A 21581-nucleotide genomic window follows, 5' to 3' on the forward strand; every position below is an offset into this window, starting at 1 on the left:
GTGCGCAGGCCTGGGGCCAGCAGAGCCGGGGCAGGACGTGCCACGGGCTGTAAATGCCGTGCACGTTGCCCAGGCTGTGCCTACGCCTGCTTTGGGCTCCAAACCGGGGAAAAACAGCTTGGGATCTGCCTTTCCCTCCCTTGAGCGGCCCGGGATGGCACAGACGCAAGGCACCAGCCAGAGGAGGGTTTTTCAAAGGCTTTATTTGGAAAGCTGCACAAAAGGACTTTGCTGTTTAAAAAACAACCCCCAACTTTAAAAAAATAAACCAACGAACCCAGACAGACACATGGACAGACCAACCCCGCTCTCGGACAAGCCACCGCCAGAGCAACTCGAACCTCTCCCTCCCGGCCCAAACCCGGCGTCCCACGCGCCCGGTGCCGGGCACGAGTCTGTGCCCCAGCGAGCGGCGGGGCAGAGGGCACCGTGCCGAGAGGGCTCGTACCGCCACACCTTCGCGTCCGCCGCGGCGGTGCCCCCGAGAGCGGGCAGGGACCCCGTCCCTCTGCCCTCCCGGGGCTTGGGTGCACCGGGAGCCGGGGCGAGACGGAGGGGCCTCGACACACCGCGTGAGGACGGTCGAGAAGCGCTGCTCCCCTCTCCCTCCCTGACTCTACGACCGCCTGCGTGTCTGCGGAGAGGACGAGGTGCCGGGGGAGCCGGGGCAGAGCGCAGCGCAAAGGCAGCAAGCGCCACGGGGAAACAGGCAGACTGGCTCCCTGCTTCCCAGCCGGGTGGAACTGGTGGACACCGTCCAGCTCCCGGCCCAGCGGGGCAGGAGAGCATCCGTGCCGGGGGCCCTGCCAGCAGGGCAGGCGCAGGCGCAGGCGCAGGGGCCCTGCCCGCTGCTCCCCCCCGGCCGACCCAGGCAGCCCCGGGGAGCTCCGGCAGGTCCCGGTCCTGCCCCGCAGCAGGCATGGCTTTGCCTCTGCAAGCGACCCACATCCCCTCCCCGCCGCCGTGCCCGAGCGCTGCTCACCGCGGGCCGGAGCCAAGCCGCGGCAGGGGCCAGGCATCGCCCACGGCGGCGGGAGCGGGGCCGTCGGGCCTCGTGCACAAGGCAGGGCCGGGAAGGAAGAGCAGCTCAGCGGCCACCACGCACCCAGGAAGCGGGGAAGCATCGCGCGGGGCCTCATTCCACGTACGAGGGGAAGCCCTGAGTGTTGCCGCGGGGCAGGCTCCGTTAGGAACGGGTTTAAGGCTTGCTTTGTTTCCCAGAATGAGGGAAAGGGAAGCTCCCCTTTCGCTGCCAACAGTCTTTCTCCTTCTTGCTGAGCCACCTCCAGCACCAGCTTCAACAGGCCAAAACGGCAATGGTCCCTGGTGGCTCAGGAAGCCTCCGCTGCCCTGGGCTCAGGAATGACGTACCGGGTGGGAGAGACACAGCCGGAGTCTCCAGCCCCAGCTAGCAAGGCTGGAGCTCCCCGCTGTCTGAGAGGAGCTCGGCTGTCGCCTCCCGGCTGAGGTACCCCGCTCCGGTGGGGGCTGCCTCCTGGAAGCCCGCAGCTCTGTCGGTGCCGTGAAGTTTGGGGTGGCTGGGGGTCCAGGACCCCTCCTCCCCCACGTCCTCCGGGGCGGGGGCTGGCTGCTCACACTCTATCTCAACGTCCTCGGCATCCTTCTCCCCGTAGAGCGGCACGGACTCCATCTCCAGGCCGCTCTCCAGGGCTCTGTGCTTCCCGCCCGGCTGGTACCACTTGCAGGCGGCGGAGCCGTGGCAGGTCAGGTCGAGCCCCACGTTGTTCCTGGTCAGGCAAACCTCCAGCATGTAGTAGAAGGTCCAGAACACAGCAAAGCACCCCAGCAGCAGGAGGGTCTGCGGAGGGGGAGGAGGAGACCCTTTCAGAAGCAAAGCCCGCGTCGACCCCAGAGCCCTGGGCTGTCACCCAGCATGGCCCAGCGGAGAGGACGCAGCGCCGGGAGGAGCGCCAGTCCCCACTTCTCCAGTCCCGCCTGCAGAGCGTCGGGGATCCCCCGCTTCAGCACGCAACGGAGAGAGGCCCCGTGCCTCTCCGCAGCCCCCAGGCAGGCTTACCTTGAGGGTGTTAGCGGTGATGGTGTAGCGCTGCTCCTCAGGGATCTCCAGCCCCGGAGGGCACGGCAGCGAGAAGCTGCTGTTCAGGTACTGCCCGCTCATGGCTTCCTCCAGCAGCCTGGAGGACAGAGGCACCCACTGAGCGTCCTGCAGGCAGGGCCGCACCAGGGAGAGGTGCAGGGAGGGTCCCAAGTGCCCCTGAAGGGTCTGGAGGGCCTTTTGCACTGCAGAAGGTTGCCCTCCAGGGTCAGAGGCAGCCAGCAGAGCCATGGCTCCCCTCTGCCACGCAGCTCGTGGTGACACCGCCCCAGCCGAGCGGCGCTTGCTCTGATAACGTCCCTCAGCCCTTCTCCTGTCTCCCCGCGGAGACAGTACAGGGCTGTGGTCTCCTACCTCTGCCGCTCCTTCATCTCTGCTGGGGACCAGGAGGAGCCGTAGAGGGTCAGCTGCCACTGCCTCAGGGTCCCAGCCCTCAGGCTCTCATCCCCTGGGAAAACGAGAGGCTCGGACCAGTGGGAAACTCTCCCACCCAGCGAGGTGTCCCAGCGCCAGGCTCATCCCCCGGCAGCCCGGCTGCAGAGGCGGCAGCTCTGCAGGATACGGCACGGAGCTGGGAGCGGGGGGACCCGGGCACGCTCTGGCCAGGCACCTCCGAGACAGTGCGCTGCTGCCAGCCCCAGCCTCGCCGCGCTGCCACCGCCCCGAGGGACCCCGCGGTACGCCAGAAGGCAGGGACTCACCAGTGTCCCTGACGACGAGTCTGTACGTGCCCTGCGCTTCCTCGCCCCAGCACCGGACCGTGGAGAAGGTCCAGTCAGCGAAGCCATTGGGGTCCCTGCCAGAAGGTGGGGAGAAACAACCGCTGAGAGCGCAACGTAGCCTGAGCCGCGAGGCCGGACACAGGCCCCGGCTCTGCTGCCCGGGGCCGGCTGGGCTGAAATCCCGCTGCACCGCGTGAGCCTTGCCAGCCCGCCGTCCGCCCGCGGGGCTTACGAGTCCATGCTCCTGGTGGTCCCTATCAGGGACATCATGCCGCTGGGGCAGAAGAGCCTGATCTCCAGGTTGCCGCGGCGGGGGTGGGTTATGGTGACGGTGACTGCCACGTGCTCCAGGGTTCTCATGCCGGAGAGCTCCAGGTCGGCGGTGGTGACTGCGAAAGGGGAGGCAGGGCAGGCTGAGGCTGGCGGCACGGATGGAGTCCCCGCTTCCAGCCAGCCCCAACACGCTACTACATGCAAAGGGACAGCTGACTCCCGGGCATCTCCCGGCACATCCAAGAGCAGGAAGACGGGTGTGAGCCCACGCTTTTCTCTGCGTGAAGGAGGGAGGCACGCACACGCCTCCCTGCACTCTCGTTTACCAGCAGCCTCTTGCCTGCGGCTGAAGCCTCATTTCACAAGCGGGGCCCAGCCAGCAGGTCCCAGCTGTTCCCCAAGGGCCTTGTGCCCTGGGACTCCCTGAAATCCTGCTCATGCCCAGCTCTCCTCTAGCCCTGGCTCAGAGTCTGTGGGTTCAGGAGCCCACCCGGAGACTGCTTTAAGCACTGCAATGAAAGGAGCCCTCCTTGCTCACCAAACCATTCCCACCCTGGATCTGCAAGCTCTTTGCAGCCCTGGAGACTGTCGCCTTGAACCCACAGTTACTCAGGAGCCAGCTCTGGGAAGAGGAGGGGGACGAGAAGCCAGACTCCCTGTCCCCACCTCTAACCATTCGCAGCACCACGGATGCTCACAGCCCCAGAGCTGCTAATTATAGCGCTGGAAACCCCCTCGCGTTTCAGAGCAGATTTCAGCCTGTGGCTCAGCCTCCAAGCCTCCTCCGGGCCGCCCGGCCGAGCGGCAGGTGGGTGCTCCCCAGCGAGGAGGCAGGAGCACCCCAGGACCGGGCAGCCTGCCTGCAGCGGCCAGCCCGGCGTGCTCGCTGGCCTCCCGGGGCCACGTGGGGAAAGGGTTAACTCCGAGGCAGCCCTGCGGTACCTGGGGGACAGCAGTGCCCCCGGCCATACATTCCTCTGTACATACTTCTCCAAAGCGCCTTTTTTCTGCCTCTTCCCAACTCCGCTTGCTGCCGAGCTTCCAGCTCACAACTCCTTTTAGGGCAAAAGGAGCTGCTTGACCTCCAGCCCTCTCCAGGAGCAGGAAGGTCCCAGGCGGAGCAGGGCTCAGCGGCCGCCAGCCGGAGGGCTAACTCCTCTGTCCCCGCACCCCGTGCCAGGGCCCTGCGGCAGCTCCACTGCCTGCCCCGCGGGGACGGACAGGCGGGGAGGGAGACCACGGGCACTGCACGGGTGCCGGCACGCCGACGTGACCGCAGCCCGCTCAGCCACAGCTTGCTCAGCGCCTCCCCGGCCTGCCAGCGAGGAGAGGAAGGGCAGGATCATCTGCGAGGGGAGCAGTGGGTTTGCAGCGCTCCAAACTCTTTTCGGGGAGACCTCTGCCCCGGGAGGAGGGCCTCTGGGTGCTGCCAAACACTGGTACCGAGGTGCCAGGAGCTGGGGCAGGCCCTGAGCAGCGCAGACCTGGGGTGGCACCTCCGGGTGGGACAGGGAAGGGGCTGGCGGCTGCAGCCCCGCTGCACGAAGCGGCTGTGCGTGGCCGGAGAGCAGGGCCCTGCTGCGGGGTCAGGGAAGGGCCCCGGGGCTGGGGTCCCCGCGCAGAGCTCTCCTTCCCACTGGTAGCAGCCAGAGCAGCGCCTTGTTTATGTGGACAGAGGCCGGCCAAGTCAGGAGCTGGAGCATTACCTAAAATGGTCAAAGCCAGGCGAACAGGTCTGGCTGTGGCCCAGCCCGGCCGAGCTCGCTAATGCCTGTCTGGCTCCTCAAAGACATCAATCTATGGGATGGAGTGATCGTGTGGGGAGCGCGGAGGGGGCGCAGATCAACAGGCACAGATCCCCTGGGGCACAGCAGCGGAAACAGGGAGGAAAAAGCCCCGGCGTCCCAACGCTTAACCCCTTCGTGGTCTCGTGCAGCCCGCGGCTTGCCCCGAGCGGCTTGCTGCCCTTCCTGGCTGCCAGGCTGTGCCCCATCCCACCGGGAGCAGGCCGGCTCTCGGCTGCGGCGTGCGCAAGCACGTGCTCTCCCGTGGCACACCTGCTCTTACCGTTCCACGCGACCTGCAGCTCCTGCGGGAGTAACGGGATGCTCTTGCCTTCCTTCAGGACAGGGCTGATGTACGAGGCGAGGTACGGAACGGACTCCCAGATCTGTCCCGGGAAAGGCAAGAGGATTCAGTACGAGGCTGTGCCCTCCCTGCACATCTACCTCCAACTCTCCCACACCTCTAGCAAGCCAGCCCCCTCAGTAATGCTCCTGCGGCGTGTGCATGGGGCACGGCTTAATGCTCTAGGAACAGCTCAGGCCCAGACACAGCATGTCGGGGGAACGGGACAGGGCCCAGGCCGAGGGGCCTCTCCCAGGGAGCTACAGGGCAGGGCAGTGCACAGCAGCTGCAGCAAGCGCTGCAGGGCTGGTGAGGAGCGGCCGCGTGTCTAAGGGTGGACAGACAGCAACTGCCTGCCGATTAGAAGAGCTCATTGAGACTCAGGACTCCTCAGCTCTGGTTTTGTCTCTGCCACCACCTCCGTGGCCATGAGCTACCTGCAGCCCCGTGTTGCAGCCCCAGGCTCAGCGCAGCAGGCCAGGAAGCGCAGCAGAACCCAAAGGCCTGCAAGCATGGGGAGCAGCCTGAAAATCCCCGCGAGAAAGGGGGCACTGCTGGCAACCGGGCAGTGCCTTTGCACAGCTAGGCAGTGCTCAATGCATGGGTGAGGACAAAGTGCCGGAGGGATTTGCCCTGATCTCCATGTGGTTAATGGCACAGAGAGGAAGAGATGGGGACTTCCCTGCCTGCTCTGACCACACAACTCCCTCTGCAGCCCCAGCAGCCCCGGGGACACAGAGCCCGGACCCGCCAGCTGAGAACGGCCTGTTGCTTTGGGGCACGGTGCCCTCCCGGAGCCCGGTGTGCAGGGAAGAAGGTGTTGGGGCCGCTGACGACACTCCCCAAGCCATGAATCAGAGCTGTCGTCTCCCACGAGCAAGGCTCTCGCCCATGGCTATATATAGTGCTGAGAGAACAGCGGCTCGGGGGCAGGTTTCAGGCATTGCCGAAAAACTCATTACTTCATGCCAAAAGCAGCCTCGTAGCGAAGGCTGGCAGGACAATGGCTGAAGCGCTGGCCCTGGACTGCCACAATGTCACCGCCACCGGTGCTGAGCTCTGCCCTCTGCCGAGGGACCGGCAGGCAGCTGTTTCCAGCGCAGGCACAGTCGTTGCCACTGGCGTGGGCCTGCTCCGCGCGGCCCTGGGGAAGTGGTGGGGCTCGCCTGGCAACAGGGCCCTGAATTACCTTGGCAGCGTTGACCAGCCTCCAGGCGTTCAGCAGGCCAAAACCGTGCTGATGACTGTGGCTGAAGCCGGCCTGGTTGACGTCCCACTTTGCGTGACGATCCTCGTACTGAAAGAAAACGCAGGGCACCGTCGTTACCCCGGGCCGCGTGGGCAGCCCTGCAAACCCAGGGCGAGGGGAACCTGTCCGGGAGGGAAGGAGGCTCAGAAATATGCTGCAGCAGCAGGGAAGCAAGTCCACATGGCCATATTAGAAAGAAACAGGTTGACCTTTGTTTGAAACGTGTCCCAGGACAAACAGGCTTCCCAGCTCCTCAGAAAGGAAATCAAGCAGCATGAAAGGGCACAAATGCCTCTGCTCTGAAACATCACAGCTGCTCCTTTTCCCCTGCCACCCGAGCCACGGCCTGCAGGATGGCAGAAGCCTTGGGGGAAAGGAACCAAGTCCCTTAAATCAACAAGAGTTGGGCCAGGATGGATCTGGGTCCCATCATTTATCAGGCTGTAGTACTCTGGCAACACTGGCTTGCAGTTGTGGAAAACACTGCTCTGTGCCAAAGCAAGTTTTCTCTTTATATATAACATTAGCTGGATGCAGATTCCCACTGCCCCGAGGGGTAGGAAAGAAGCCCTGCCCCGAGGCGACTCGGACAGCTCCAGCCCGTTCCCACTCCCTCCGTCCGCAGCGAGCTCCCAGCGGGTCAGCTGGAGCCGTGCCGGAGGCAGGGCCCAGCGAAAGGAAGGGTTGTGTTTGCCGCTGTGCTCTCTGTTATGTCTGTCTCCAAGAGCCCGGCTCTCCCGAGAGCACAAGGAAGAGGCAGAGCGTGGCAGAGCTCCTCGCTTCCCAGCGCGCGGACTGCTGGGTGGCACTGCAGGGACACGTGCCAGCGCTTCGGCTCGGCCAGCCACACCGCACGGGCACACGCTGCCGGTGCCGGTGGCGAGGATAGTGAGCCCACGGGAGACCTGCACACTGGCAGATGGAGGCATTCCCGGAGCAAATACCCCATTTGTTATCATGACAGGAAAACGCCTCAGCTGCATTCCTGCAGGGAACAAGGGGTGAGGGGAAAACGCAATCCATTTGCCGGAAGCCAGACAAGGGAGAGATTTACAGAGGGGCGGACAGACCAAAACAAGGATGTGCGCAGCAGCAGGGCCACGGCCATCCTGCAGCATCCTCGAGGAGAAGCCGCAGGGGACGCGCCAGCGGCGAGGGCCGTGAGCTCACCTTGGTGGCTGTGAAGACGATGATGTGCTGGACGTCTCGCCAGGTGAGACACGGCCGCACCTGCAGCATCAGCGCGATCATCCCGGCTGCGAGAGGAGCAGCAGCTGACGTCCCCGTGTGACCCTCCGTGCATCCCGTGCCTTTCTGCAGGTCCCAGTCTGTTGTCACCTGTGGAGGAAGAGGAGGAGAGAGGCCTCCTGTCAGGCCCGCTGGCTGCAACGCTGGGCTGTCACTGCTGCGCGTGCTCCAAGGGGCTGGAGCGACGACGCGCGCCGCCCCGACGCCGTGCCGTGCTCTCCCACGCCAGCTCCGTGGGCAGCCCGCGCCTGGCCGGTGACACAGCCGCCAAGGAAAGGCGTCCAGAGGGGCACCCCGAGAGGAGCGCGGCTCCTGCACCGTGCGAGCGGCACAACACGGCTAGGAAACGAGCAACGCCTACACGCAGACAGGCAGCAGCAGGGCCGGGGCTGCGCCCCTGGCAGAGGACAAGGCAGATGGCAGAGAGGCTGTGAGTGAGAGCGGCCCGGCGGCCTGTGCGGAGGCCAGAGTCCTGACCGACTGCGTGAGCACCGCCAGCACTGCGCAGGCGTTCCTGACAGCCCTGCAGGCCTGCGCTGTGGCTTGTGCGTTACAATCAGCAATACCCATGTAGTTGTCACTGCTCTACCGCAGGCCTGGTGAGGAGGAAAAGATCCCCAAGGGCTGGCTGGGAGCATGAAGAAAAGGCTTGGAAAACTGGGAGTGAAGGGGGCGAAAACACGGAGTCATCAGCTCTCCTCCCCGCCGGGTCCGGGTCCCCCCTCCACCCTGCCCTCGCTGCCAAGGGCCCTCTGGGGCTCCAGGGTGCTGTTTGCTACAGGGAAAAAACCACCTCCTCCGCAGGACACCTTCAGCTGGGCTGAGCTGACCGTCCCAAGGGGAAAGAGGAGCTAATCCAGCCCCTGCTGCAGTGCTGCTAGGGCAATCACAAGCGCGGTCTGTGCAGCCGGCAGTGCATCTCCCCCCCGCCCCGGTACCAGCCCAGCCAGGCGTTTTCCGCTGAACGCTGCCTGCCCAGGCGAGCAGGAGGGAAGGGCTTTGTGCAGGGAGCGGAGCGTGACGTTCGGCGTCAGGACGCCGGAGCAGGAATCAGAGCGCGACGGCTCAGGCACGGAGAACGTTACCGCATGCACCGCTAAGCTGAGCAGCCGGGCTTCCCCGCACCGGGCTCAGCACCGTGCCGGGCCGTGCGGAGGCCTTGAAAGGGGAACCGGGCACCCACACGGCACCTTCGTGCCCTTCCTTAGGAGAGCTGCCGTGCCAGAAGGGAACCGAGGCCTTCCACTGCTCGGGGGGCTGTGGCTGAGCGCCCAGGGCCCCTCGCCCGGGGACACCGCCTGCCTCTGGGCGACCACGCGCAAACCAGGGCAGGGAGAGCTGAGCCGGGTTAGCAGGGCAGTGCCCCAGCGTGAACGCAGCGCGCCAAGGCCAGCGTCCAGACTCTGCTCCCCTGCGTACAAGGCTTTCAAACAAAACAAGGGAGATAAGGATCACTGGATGCCTACGGATTCCCCCTCTGGAGCTAAGACACGGGGAGGTCGTCCCAAGCCCCCCCCCTGCACGAACCACAGCCAATCTGCCAGTCTGCCAGCCATCTCCTCTGCACCAGCAACTTCCCCCCAGACAGCGGCGAGGAATTTGCAGCACATGGGCTTTTCTCTGTGGTTGCTGAGATCAGGCTCAGAGACAGACGGGGCAGCCAGAGATCCCGTCCTCCTCCCTCAGCCGAGACCCGAACAACAGCAACAGCGGGGCAGCAGCAGGGGGAGAGGGTCAGGGGATAGCTGCTAAAAAGCCTGGAAACACTTCCCAGGCAGTTCCTAGCCACGACAGGGGTGCTGAGCAAAAACCAGTACCAGGCAGGCTGGAAAACAACACAGCTTCCTTACTGAGAGGTACAGCCCTGTGCTGCGAGAGGGGACGCAAACAGCCTGCCGAGAGGCTGAGCGCAGCGGCTGTCCAGGGTACGGTATCTATAGGGAGCTCAAGCTCACCGTAAAGATCCCTGGGAGACCCTTGTTTCGGGGATGACATGTCCCTGGTGTAAAATGATGAAAGCAGATAGTTTGCTTTGCAGAGAGGCAGGCCTGGGCCTGAACTAAACAACTTTGGGAGAAACTCAAGGCAGTTACAATCGGAGAGAAAAAAAGCCCTCTGGGCAAGCTCTGCTTTTCAGCTGTGCCAGGGTAACCCAGGCCTGCCTTCGCCACTGACCACAGAGCAACGCCAGCACGGCTGGGCCTCTGCAGAGAGATCGCACAGCACTTGCAGGAGCCTACAGAGCCTCAAAAGAGGCACTGGGGAGATTCCCACATTGTGCCTCGTTTGCTCCTTGCCAGGCTGGAGGCGTGCCGCCTCACTGTAAAGTAAATGGGTCCACCCCCCTCTGCTCCCAGCGGGGAGACGTTCTCTACTGCCAAGGCTGCACTTTCTGTTGCCTTCTATGTTCGACTCCAAACCGTTTTGTCAGCTGTTAACAACTGCAGTTTGCACTCGGACACTGCACATCCTACAAAGAACCCCAAGCAGCATAAACTTTCAGTAGGAAATGCAGCTAGTGCCAGAAGCCGTATTAAATTCTTCCCATTAAGGAAACCACACAAAGTTTACAGTCTGGAAAAATAAAAAAAAAACCCAGCAGGCAGCTGCTGAGAAGTTAACTCTGACCTCACTGAAGCACAATTAAAAAGCATTTAGGAACAGAAGACGATCCTCCAGAAAAAGGGGTGTGTGAGTTTTAACATGACACAGGCTCACTGCAGGAGCGATCACATTACTGCAAAGAAAAAGAATGGCTCTCCAGCCCATGTAATTCTTGGGCTATGCGGGGCATCTACTGCTGGCTCCCCGAGGAAAGACCAGCACTTACATTATGGTCGCACAAGGCCAGTATTCAAAATGAAGGGGCATTCGAGCACTGCAAAGTTATCTCACCAGCAGCACACTTACGGGAAGCCGCACATAAAACTGAAAACCTATAACTCCTGATAAAAGTACAGTAGAGCCCTTACTTGGCTGCTGTTCCCTTTTTCCCCAGCGTCAGTAGTTTCCAAACCAGCCTGGGACAATTCAAGTTATTTCTGAAAGGAAACATTAGCTCCAGTCTGGGTTTTACTTTCCCTATTGCATGAGCTGAGCCATTTCTCCAGGCAGCTTGTGCCATGCTCTAGATGGAAACAGCGAATTCTGTGCTGGTTCTGGACCACACAAAGGGCCAGAGCAAGAGCTTGCTGAGTCTTAACACAGCTGATTGCACAAACCAGGCAGTTGAGCAACTCAGACTCTTCCTGTTCCCTGACAGGTTCCTCTACTTCCTCCTGCCTCGCTTGGGCCCTCCCTGTTTCCCTGGTTTACCCAGAACGCGGGGAAGCCTGTTTTACAGGCCTGGATTTAGCTCCTCTCTGGCAGGCCCGGAGGTGCAGGCACGCTTCCCAGCCCACCGGAGCACCCTGTGAGGGACACGCAGACCCTCTGTGTGCACGCACGCTGCCTGAGCGGGATCTGGAAGAGGACCCTCCTTGGCTGACACAGACCTGCCACTGCGAAGTCACTGCCACGTCTGCTCGGCCAGGAAAGGTCACACACAGCGTGCCTTTGGGAACTGCCTGTCCCGATGGGACACCCTCCGGTGCCTGCCAAGTCCAGGACAACCCAATCCCAAACATGCAGGCCTGGGAGCCAGCGACATTTACACCCAGTGGCCCAGTGGTGGCTTGGGCTCTGCCGTCCCTGGTGCCCCACAGGACAGGGGCAGTGCAGAGCCATAGGGGCTGGTTAGCTTGACAGCCCTCCGAGTGCAGCAGGACCAAGGGAGGAACAGGCTGGGTCAGGCCTGCGGCTGGTGAAAACAGGCCTGGCTGCTTGGCTCAGGGAGAAAGGACATTTTGTTGACAAGAAGTCATTTTTTGGCAAAAGAAGAAGCTGATAAAAATATTCTGAAGAAATCAGCTGGGAGATGACACGTTCCAGGACAGAGAAAGAGATGTGGCCAAGTGGTTTAAAGGGCTCGATGCTGCTCCGAGCCCTCAGCGCTTGCCTGTGCTCTCGCGTCCCTTCAGCGCAGAGGGGACACAGGATGGCTGGGCAGGACGTGCCACAGCCTGAGCGGTGCCCAGCTGAGCTGTGACGCAGCCGGGCCCTGGGTGGGCTTCCCTTCCGAAAAGCCAGCGTTGGCACTGGATTTTCGCTGCAAGCTCCCAGCTTGCTGTGCAAATGGGGCACGCAGAGGTGGGATGAAGAGCCCCTTTCGCTGGCTGTCCCCAGTGTCCCCAGATGACATTCCCAGGGACACAGCGCAGAGGAATGTCTTAAGGGGGATTCAAGCAGCCCCCAACACAGAAGATGCCTCCCTACAGTTCCCAGCAGCACAGGGCAATGAAATAAGGAAGCGCAGTCCCTGCCCTTTGGGGCTGACATCCTACCTGCACTTGAGGAGGCAAAAACGTCACACACAAAATCTACATCTGGGGCCAGCAACTCAGTGTGCCCATGAAAGTCCTTGCTGAGAGAGGGTCAGTACACTGCAAGTTACAGGCTGACAAACGGTGACGATGTGGGGAACAACTAAAAACAGGAACCTCCCTCTCATAGCACTATTTAGGTAGGACCTAGATAAAAACCATGTTCATTCCCTGCCTCATGGAGGAACCCAGCTACAAACCTAGGACAGCTGTGTGGCAGTCGGAAGAGCCAGAGGTTTGTCCCCTGTCCGCCCAGGGCTGTCACAGCTCTGCAGCCAGGCAGAGCCAGCAGAGCACGGCAGAAGGTGCGTGCCTTGCCCGGTACTCACAATGCTCCTCATCATCTTGTCCCCGCCGCTGAAGGTCACGGCCAGCATGGAGGCACACTCCTCCGCGTAGAACGGCATGGAGCCCATCTCGTCCACGGCGCCTGTGGAAAAGCAAAAGGCGTTGCACTGTACGAAGCCCTTTTCACTTTAACCACTGAAACTGCAAGGTGAGGAGCCTCTGAGGGCCTGGTCTTCTAGCTTTGCTTCTTCACAAGCTCCCCACTGCTACCATGGTCTCTGCCCATGGATAGACTCCTCTCTTGACAAGCCTTGAGCAAAAGCTAACCCTCAGCCCGTCAGTCCCAGCCCGGCTCCATGAGCGCAGCTGCCGCTTGGTAGGGTTTCCAGCGCACCGGGATTGCTTTCAGGGCAAACATCTCCAGCGGAGACAGAGCCCTCACGAGGCCCACCCCTGGGAGCTGGGCAAGGAAACCAGACCCAAGCCTGTGTTTTTCATGGCTGGCAGATCTGCAGGGAAGGCAGCCACAAAAAATAACCTTTCACTCTGCTTAATATTAAACAGATTTTCTGCCCCCCATGTAGCTTCTGCTCTAAAGAAAATGGATTAGATGTTTCTTTTTTAACATACATAATGGAAATGCTGTATTTCAGGTCACTGCCTGAACAGGCCAGTGTGTCTGCCACAGCCCCTGGTGACGGATGCCTGAACACAGGCAGGAATTTCTTTGGCCTCTTGCTGCTCTGAGGGTTAAAGAAAACTGCAGGCTTGAGGGTTGTGGCCCAGTGCCTCTACACATTGCCATGTGCTGTCCTGGAGGGCAGGCACTTTCCCACGGATTCCCACCATCCAGCTAGCTTCTGCCTGGGCAGGTTTTGCACTTTGGGGATGATCTCATTTTTCCACGTTGGGAAGAAATGAGATGGAAGGAAACTGCGGACGCTCTACTGGAAATGGGCCATCGGGGGCTTCTCTTCCCATGCTCCCCAGAGCAGCTGGCATCCGGCAGGCTCCCTGTGACTGTCACTGCAGCGTGGCAGGACCCTGGAGGGTTCCGGACAGGCGACAGCGACCTGAGCCGCAGGGCACAGGCCTCCTTCCCAAGGCAGCAGGGCGATGCCAGCAGGCATGCACACCGGCACTCACCTATCGTGACAGTGTAGATGGAGTTGGCGTAGCCATCATAGTTGCAGTTGTCGTTGTGCTGCCCGCCGTTGCCACTGGCCACCACGAAAATGCTCCCAAACCCTCTGCGACCTGCTATCACGCCGTGCTGCAGGGCAGCCTGCGGAGAAGAAACCGTCACTGCTTTGAGCATGCACACAAGCTGTCCCTTCCCACGCGTCTCCCTGCTGACACCGGCGGGTTTCTGCCAGAAGTCACGGCCGGCACGCCTGGCTGCAGGGCTCTCCCAGACCTCGTGGCACACCTCACTGCTAACCGAGGGACGGACGGACACATGCACGCTCCTCTCCTGAGCTGGCCGTGCGGGAGAAGCGTTAACCCTGCACGCTGTGCTCGCAGGCACAGGACGTGCTAGAAAGCTGTGTCCTGGCACCTCCAGCCAGGAGCTGAAATCCATGCTCCAGGACTTCAATAACCAACCCTGCCAAGTACTTGGGGTGAGAGCAAGGCCAGCCACAACCCCTCCGGGCTGTATTTCACCCGGCTCGCGGAGGCAGGGAGTTGTGTCTACCGAAGCCCTGACCAGACACTGAGGTTCCAGCATGAACGTGTTATAAAGGCAGGGATGCAGCCAACACCACAGTTGGGGAACAGCCTATCTATTGTTTACTATGACTTTAAGTGGATTCTGCATTAAAAAAAAGAAGAAAAGCAATTTTCCAAGCAATCACGGCATAAAGACTGACCAGATCTTGAACTCCAGAGGAAACACAACAGGCTCAGCAGGGTTCACTCCGGAACTGGCTTTGCTGTAGCATCAACGCTTTGCTGCTGACAGAGGCTACTACAGATGTGGCTGTTGCCCTTCTGTAAGTGCACAGCCCCACATATACTCGGGCTTCCCTTTGCCAAGAAACACAGCTACATCAGCGCTGCTTGGGAAGCTCACTTCCAGGCTGGCACCTTGCGCAAACGTCATCCCCACCCAGATAAAGGACATGTGTCTGAGGAATGAGTAAGGCCTGCTAGAAACACACCCTCTCCTCTGCCCTCCCTTCAGCAGGTAAAGGCACACACTGCATGTGCCAGAAAAGCCCTTCAGACACTCTGCTGGTTTAAAGCAAGCTTTGCCTGTGCTCTGTGTCTCAGAGCTTGTTACGGCTGTCTCTGCATGCAGAAGAGAATAAATTAACTTGCACAACTGGAAACCATTTGTCATGGAGAACTGATACCTCAGTTGTCAGCATAGCTCTGTACAGCACAGTAACTGCTGTCTTGTGGTTAGAAAAACACAGCAAAAGGCTGCCAAGTGAAACAGAAATCAGGCAGAATCGCATCCCACGAGCAATGCCGTGTCAGTTTGGGGCTCCCTCGAGTGACCCCTTGCCGCAGCAGCTGGGCAGCGGAGCCAGGCACAGGCAGGCTGGGCGCACTGTGCGGGCGGGTCTGCAGGAAGGGCTCTGCGAGCAGCGGGTACCTTCCTGGGGCAGCCGGGCAGCGAGAGCAGCAACGCATTCTTGCTGCCTAAAGAAAGGGGCTGCTAGTCCGCAGTGTTACGCTGCACATTTCCCCCTGCCGCTCCAGGGTGCAAACAGGCCCTGGCCCAAAAGTTACCGCCCTCACCGGGAGTCCTTCAGTCACTCCAGTGCACGGGGACTCTGGCAGAGCAGTCCGCCTGCTTCCCCCTGCCGCAGTCCCACTCGGGGCAGACGCAGCCACCTCCCCAACCCCTTCCTTACTCCCGGCGCTTGGAGGCACGCTCCCTGCCTTGCCAACCACTCCTTAGCACTGGGAACGTTTCGTCTCCCGAGCGGAGAGCGTCCCTCAGGTTGCAAAAGGTGTCAGAATAATCCCACAGGTTGCAAAAGTTGCAGCATTTTCCTGATAAGATCACAGCCTTTCCTTGAAGAGCTCATCTAAATCTACCTGCGCACTGCCCTCCTGCAGCAACGTCACCTCTCCCCACCACACAGCAACATGCACCTCCACTGACAAACAAGCAAACAAGCGTGTGCTGCACCACAGCAACACCCCTCCTTGCCTGTTCAGGCAGGCGAGAAACCACAAGCGCTACAGGGCCAGGCGGGGGCTGACCCGGGCTGCTGGAACTGTTTTATACCTTTCCCAGTTGATGGGGGCCATCCACAGTTTTCCCATCGTCATCTGGACCCCAGCTGCAAAAAGAGACACCATGAAGTAACAGCCCCGAGAGTCGCAGACAGCGATGCTTCCTCCCATCAGCCTGCCACTACAGTGAGCTAGGAGCCGTCACCAGTTACTCCCAGCACCGGGACGCAGGTCTGAGGGTGCTGCACTTTCCCATCTGTCAGGTTGGCCTCTCACTGCTGGGATCTGGCCATCGTGTTTGCACCGTGCCCCTGGGTCAGATTCCAGCGGACGAAATGTTTGATTTTTATCAGCATCCAGCTTCCCACGCATTCCAGCGCCCGTCACACCGCTCAGCCGGGGCTCCCTGACCCCTGTCCCTCTGCCAGGCTGCGGGGCACAGCGTCCCTTCGGCTCAGCCGGTCTCTTGGAGGTGCTGGAGTAATGCGCAGAAGGCGGCTTTGTCACCATGGGCACCATGCGCAGCCCAGTCCAGCTCTCCGGTAAGGGCAACGCCGACTTCACCCCTAGCAGCGGTGCTAAAGAGCGCTGCCTTCACGTGCCTGGCTGCAAGCCCGTCCCGGTGCAGCTGCGCACAGACCCCGAGGAAGCCTGGCGGCAGGGCACGGGCGGGCACCGAGCCAGGCCTTGCCCCGCGGCCCGGGGGAGCAGGCACCTGCGCCGTGCCCCGGGGCGGCGCGCAGACCTGCCACCTCGCAGCCTGGCTGCGTGCCCGCTGCTGGGAGCCAACACACGTGACGCAGAGAGGCAGCCCCGGCTTTGGTGCCTCCTGACTGAGCAGCTAATTGGAACCAGAGGAGGAGAGGAGCCGCTCTGAGCACTGTGAGCGTTGGGACGCGGACGACGGCTGCGACCTTGCCCCAAGGCAAGGTGGGGCGCGGGGCCTTTCACTGCGCGTCGGTGCGGTGCGGCGCAGCTCCCTGCACGGGCAGAGCCTGCCTCAGAGCTCACCTGCAGCTGTAGATGTCGTTGATCTGATAGTGCTTGTTGAAGGCGATGGCCTCCATGCTGTCGGTGAGGGGCCCGTCCAGCACTCGGATGCCTGCATGACAAGGGACAACCAACGTGACCCAAACGGATCAAAGCAAGCTGTGTAAACAGTGCGAGCACATTCCTCAGCAGGTTCACACCGGGGCCGCTCACCCTCCCAGCCTGACCAAACCAGCTCTCCCGGGGCTGCAACCAGAGATAAGTCTGCAGGGATGGGATTCAAATGGGGGTCCAAGATGGCAGGTGTATCCTCACGCACAGCCTGGCATCTCCGGGCTCCACACCCTCGCTCAGACACGGCTTTTCTGCTAGGCTACAGCCCCAGCCCGTGAGTGCTCCCGTCCCACTGCCAGAATCAAGCTGGTGATGGGGCAGCACAACCAGCCACCACTTGGGCACCCCGAGCCCTCCCCACCGCTCTCCACAGGCTTCTTCACGTCTCATCCTCCATTGCCGTGCTGCTCCTCAGGGCTGGTCCCCGCCTGCAGCACAGTTGCTGCCCTTGCCAACTCGTCAAGTGGCCAAGCGTCACCTTGGGATGGAGGACACACTTTGCTGCTGAGGAAGGGCCCGGGAGACGTAGGACGTCCCCACTACTGTGCTCAGAGCGAGCCCACCTCCCCAAGAGAATAAATGAAGGCTTAAAGCTGAGTTTTCAGTGACCCAATCGGTTGATAGTTACACAGTTTTGTATCACAGTTTAGGCTGGCAAAAAACACTACAAACGGGAAACAGGCACACGTCTCAATTAAGCCTATTTATAACAGTACAGCCACCCACTCATCTCTGCTCTTGCTGGCACAGCACATGTGGTGGCATTTTACTGTCACATCCTAATCTTCCCCCCACACCACTGGAGGAGCTGAGCAGCCCAGGCGGGGATGCGCTGGCTCTCCCCGCCCGGCTGGCACCGCGCTGGCCCCAGCGCTGCCCCACGGCAGCACACGCCAGCCTGGCGCTCTCCCTGTCCCACCCAGCGCTTGAGGCTGCCCCGCGGCACCCACCCCGCCAGGCCCAGCGCAGCTTTGGAGATAGGGAGCTGAAGGCCACAGGAGTGCCGGGTCCCACCTCCCTGAGCCAGGGTCAAACCCTCCCTAATCCCAGTGCTGCACTTTAAACCATGAGCTCATGTTTCCTCCTGCCAGCTTGGCTTTGCGGGCAGTCTCTGTCCACGGCCTCCCAGGCAGCCCCACGCCCGGTGACTCCCTGTGCTGTGGCCTGGGTGGCTGCCAGGGACACTGCCGGACAGGGAGAGGTACGGAGAGAGCCGTGAGCTGGGCACGGGTGCACGGCTGCCTCTGGTGCCCTCGGGTGAGCTCCGTGCCCCCCGGTATCCTACCAGCGCCCCGGGGCACACCCTGCTCTCCAGCCCTGCTGCGGCGGGGGGGGGGGACTGGGGCTCTTCCTAGGGAACGTGGCACCATCTGCCGAGCACCGGGAGAATCACATCCCTGGCATCCCGGGCTCTGCCAAGGACAAATCCTGCTGGGCCCGGAGAGCTCACCTCCCTCTGCGAAGGAGCGTGAGAGCTCCAGGGACAGCCACGGGCACAGCGGCACGTTCCCTGGCTTTGCACAGGACCGATGTGCAGCCAGACCTTTGCCGCCGTCCATCTGCAGGAGACCGACCTGAGAGCATGGTGAGGGGACGGGAAACACCTGCTTCCCAGGGGCCTCCAGAAACAGCTTGCGGCTCTGCACCAGAGCAGGCATGTGTTTGCCGGCTGCAGCCGGGGCACGTTCGCTCGGCTTGGGCTGGGTGTAAGGGTACGCGTCTGCCACAAGCTCTGCGAGCCAGGCAGGCAGTGTGCGGGGAGCACGGTGGAAAAGCTCCTCGAACACACACACCTCTCCCGCACTGCTAGGAAATGGCTCCTCCGGAAAGGAGCTCGGGCAGATGCTGGTTCCTCCCTCAGACGGACAAACCAGTCTGAGCAGGGCGCCGGCTGACTCAGAGCCCCTTGGGCCAAGGCACCCCTCCACGGAGCAGCGCCCTGGCGGGGCGGAGGAGGAGACGAGACAAGCGCGGCACAAGCGCGGCACAAGCTCAGCGCGGCGGGGTGCCACGGCGCACGCTTACCAGCAATGCGGCTCCCGTAGGCAACTCCCACCGTGCAGAAGCTGTTGTTGGGCACAGCGGCAATCTCCCCGGCGCAGCGGGTCCCGTGGTGGTTGCCGTTCTCCTCGTCGGGGTGAGGCATAGGGTCGGGGTCGTTGGAGTTCAAGTCATAGCTGCCTTCTGGGCTCTGAAAAGACACCCACAGTCGCAGCTCAGGGCTCTGCTCTTCTCTCCTCAGGAAAAGCAGGGGGTAAAAGCATGCTACGAGGCCTACCACCCAGCCTGGGGACCCCCAGAGCTTGGAGTGAGGCCTACCACCCAGCCTGGGGACCCCCAGAACTTGGAGTGAGGCCTACCACCCAGCCTGGGGACCCCCAGAGCTTGGAGTGAGGCCTACCACCCAGCCTGGGGACCCCCAGAGCTTGGAGTGAGGCCTACCACCCAGCCTGGGGACCCCCAGAGCTTGGAGTGAGGCCTACCACCCAGCCTGGGGACCCCCAGAGCTTGGAGACTGCACCCACACGGGGCTGCAACTCAAGACTTCTCTACTGCTGTGGGAGAGGGACCGAGAGAAGCAGCTTTAGCGCAGTGCTGCGGACCAGGGGGACACCGGGTCTCGCGCCTAAGCAGCCACCCACCAAAAGAGCACAGGGTACAAACACCGGTAATCCTGCAACGTGGGTGTGAAATCTTCCCAGGAAAAGGTCCGCACTCCCTGGCACTTCCCGCCCAGGCCGAGCCCAGGGTGACAGCCTGCGCCAGGCCCCGCTTGCAGCTGGGCACCGGCAAGCTCCTGCCGCACTGCTCAGCCAGCCGGAGGCCTGCGCGAGCCGTGCCCCCAGCGCTGCTCTCCCGCCCTCCCGCCGCAGAGCTGGCACTCACGTAATTTGGCTGAATGTCTTTGATGGTGTGCTCCACGCCGTCGTCCACCACCACCACCGTCACGCCGCGCCCCGTCACGTTGTGCTCCCAGACGCCTGTGACGTTGATGTCCTTCCCGGGGCTCTTCCGGTTGTTCTAAGCAGCAGAGAGCACAGTGAGAGGAGAGCGAAAGCAGAGCGGTGGCTCAGCTCCGCGGAGCTCTCGGCGCGCTTCCTCTTCGCTGCAAGGGCAGCTCGGCACCGTTTTGCCTGCCACGTGACAGCCCGTTCGTAACCACGCAGACAGCTCCAGGCCGCTAGCAAGACAGGAGCAGGAAAACCACTCACCAGGTGCCACTGCTGCGGGTATTTGGGATCGTTAAAGTGCAGGCTGCGTTTGGAGCGCTTCAGAAGCTTCTGCTCCGAGTGCCACCGCACGCTGTCGTGCTGTGCAAACAAAGCGTCCACTGAGCTCCTTATTGCTTCGGGTTCGGGTGCCGCGCGGCCGTCGGGCTGATAGGCGAAGAGGTAATGGCCCTTGAGCTCCCCGATGCGGCCCATGTTCACCAGCCCCGCAGTCCGGGCCAGCTCCTCCGCCCGCCGCTCCAGTTCCTCCTCCGGCACATCCAGGCTCACGGCCCAGGCCAGCCGGCCGTGCCGGCGAGCCGTGCCCTGGCCGTCAGTGCCGGCAGCGAGCTCCGCGGCGCGGGAGAGTCCGTGTGGCGAGGCGAGGGGGATCCAGGCTGCGCTCAGCCAAAGGCACGTGCGGATGCAGAGCGTGGCCTCCATCGCTGCGCTCCATCGCGGCACCCTCCACCTCCAGGGCGGCATCAGACAGGCGGGCTAAAGACAGCGAGGAGCACGCGTGAGAGCCGCAGCCTCTCCGGAGCGTCCCGCTGAGCCCCGCGGCTCCTGTCCGGCCACGCCAGGACCCGGGTTTGCCACCAACCCCCCGCACAGCACAGACCGCCTCGCAGGGAGACCTCACCGTACCTTGCCAACGCGCCTGCTGCCCCAGCAGTACCTCCAGCTCGTTCCAGCGCCACACCGGGAGGCCGCCCAAGGGCAGGCAAACACCAAATGCCTGTCCCTGGCCGAGGCCGTGACTGCCTGCCCTGCCCCCCGGGATCACGGCCGCGGGGGCAGGCCCGCCCCACGGCCAGGCACGGCCCTGCTGCCCCGGCGGGACTTGGGACCGGCGGCGGAGAGGCTGCGTCCCAGAAAGCGCGCGGGAGGCCGCGGGCAGGCCGTCCCCGAGAGGCAAACCTCGCAAGCGCCGCCGCGCCGCGCGGGATGCCCGCCACCGAACCGGTTCCTCCTTCCGCGAGTCCCACCGAACTTGTTCCTCGCCGCGCAGGCGGCGGGAGGAACCCGCTTCCCACCCAGCGCTGAGCTGCCACCGCCCTCGGGGCGCCGGCGGTTCAACGCCTTGCACCGGGCCGCGCCGGGGCGAGGGGCCCCCGTCCCCGGCCGAGCTCCCTCCAGGCTCCCACCGGCGCAGCCTGGCCCTGCGGGTCGCCCCGGCGGCTCTGGCGTCAGCGGTCACGGATCGATTTTTTGAGTCAAAAGCTGAAGCCCCGGAGCCAAACGGGACGGTGCAGCCGCCCAGCCGCGCCCGGCCGGGGAGCTCGGGCAGCCCCGGGCCGCGGCGACCCCTCCGCCAGGCCCCAAACCGCCCCCGGCGTCGCCCCCGGGCGCGGGGCTCCCGGCCTGCCGCTCCCCCGCGGCGGCGCGGCCCCGGTGTCCCCGGTGTCCCCGGTGTCCGCGGTGTCCCCGCCGCCCCCTCCCCGGCGCTCACCGGGCGGGGCGCGCATGGGCCGCGGCGGCCGCGGTGCCGCTGCCGCTGCCGGATCCCCGCCGCCGCTGACAGCTGCGTCACTTCCGGCCGCGCCGCCGGAGGGCGCCGCCCCCCCCCGCAGAGGCTGCGGCGCCTCCTCCCGTCCGCCAGGGCGGCGCGCGGCGGCGGGGCGGGAGCTGGGGCGCCGCTCTGCCTGCGCGGCGGCTCGGCGGCGCCGG

At 62.9% G+C, this 21581-nt stretch overlaps 1 protein-coding gene across 2 annotated transcripts; it reads right to left on the bottom strand.

The window, feature by feature from the left end:
- Positions 1 to 186: 186 nt before the first annotated feature.
- On the bottom strand, positions 187 to 21470 carry PCSK7 (proprotein convertase subtilisin/kexin type 7). Of its 2 annotated transcripts, none has more exons than XM_064524185.1 (16): positions 21364 to 21470; positions 19914 to 20408; positions 19588 to 19722; positions 18727 to 18892; positions 16609 to 16699; positions 15650 to 15704; positions 13552 to 13690; positions 12447 to 12547; positions 7619 to 7786; positions 6389 to 6496; positions 5140 to 5242; positions 3032 to 3188; positions 2779 to 2873; positions 2432 to 2525; positions 2039 to 2156; positions 187 to 1819 (listed from the first exon to the last, which is right to left on the bottom strand). In XM_064524185.1, exons 2-16 carry the CDS (start codon positions 20394 to 20396, stop codon positions 1409 to 1411), a joined length of 2424 nt encoding a protein of 807 aa, XP_064380255.1. In that variant the 5' UTR covers positions 20397 to 20408; positions 21364 to 21470; the 3' UTR covers positions 187 to 1408. The 2 variants fall into 2 exon arrangements, with proteins under 2 accessions (XP_064380255.1, XP_064380256.1); XM_064524186.1 differs by lacking the exon at positions 21364 to 21470 and adding an exon at positions 20559 to 21201.
- Between the last annotated feature and the right edge of the window lie 111 nt (positions 21471 to 21581).

Source organism: Dromaius novaehollandiae, chromosome 21 (assembly GCF_036370855.1).
Source record: "Dromaius novaehollandiae isolate bDroNov1 chromosome 21, bDroNov1.hap1, whole genome shotgun sequence".
Classification (NCBI taxonomy): domain Eukaryota; kingdom Metazoa; phylum Chordata; class Aves; order Casuariiformes; family Dromaiidae; genus Dromaius; species Dromaius novaehollandiae.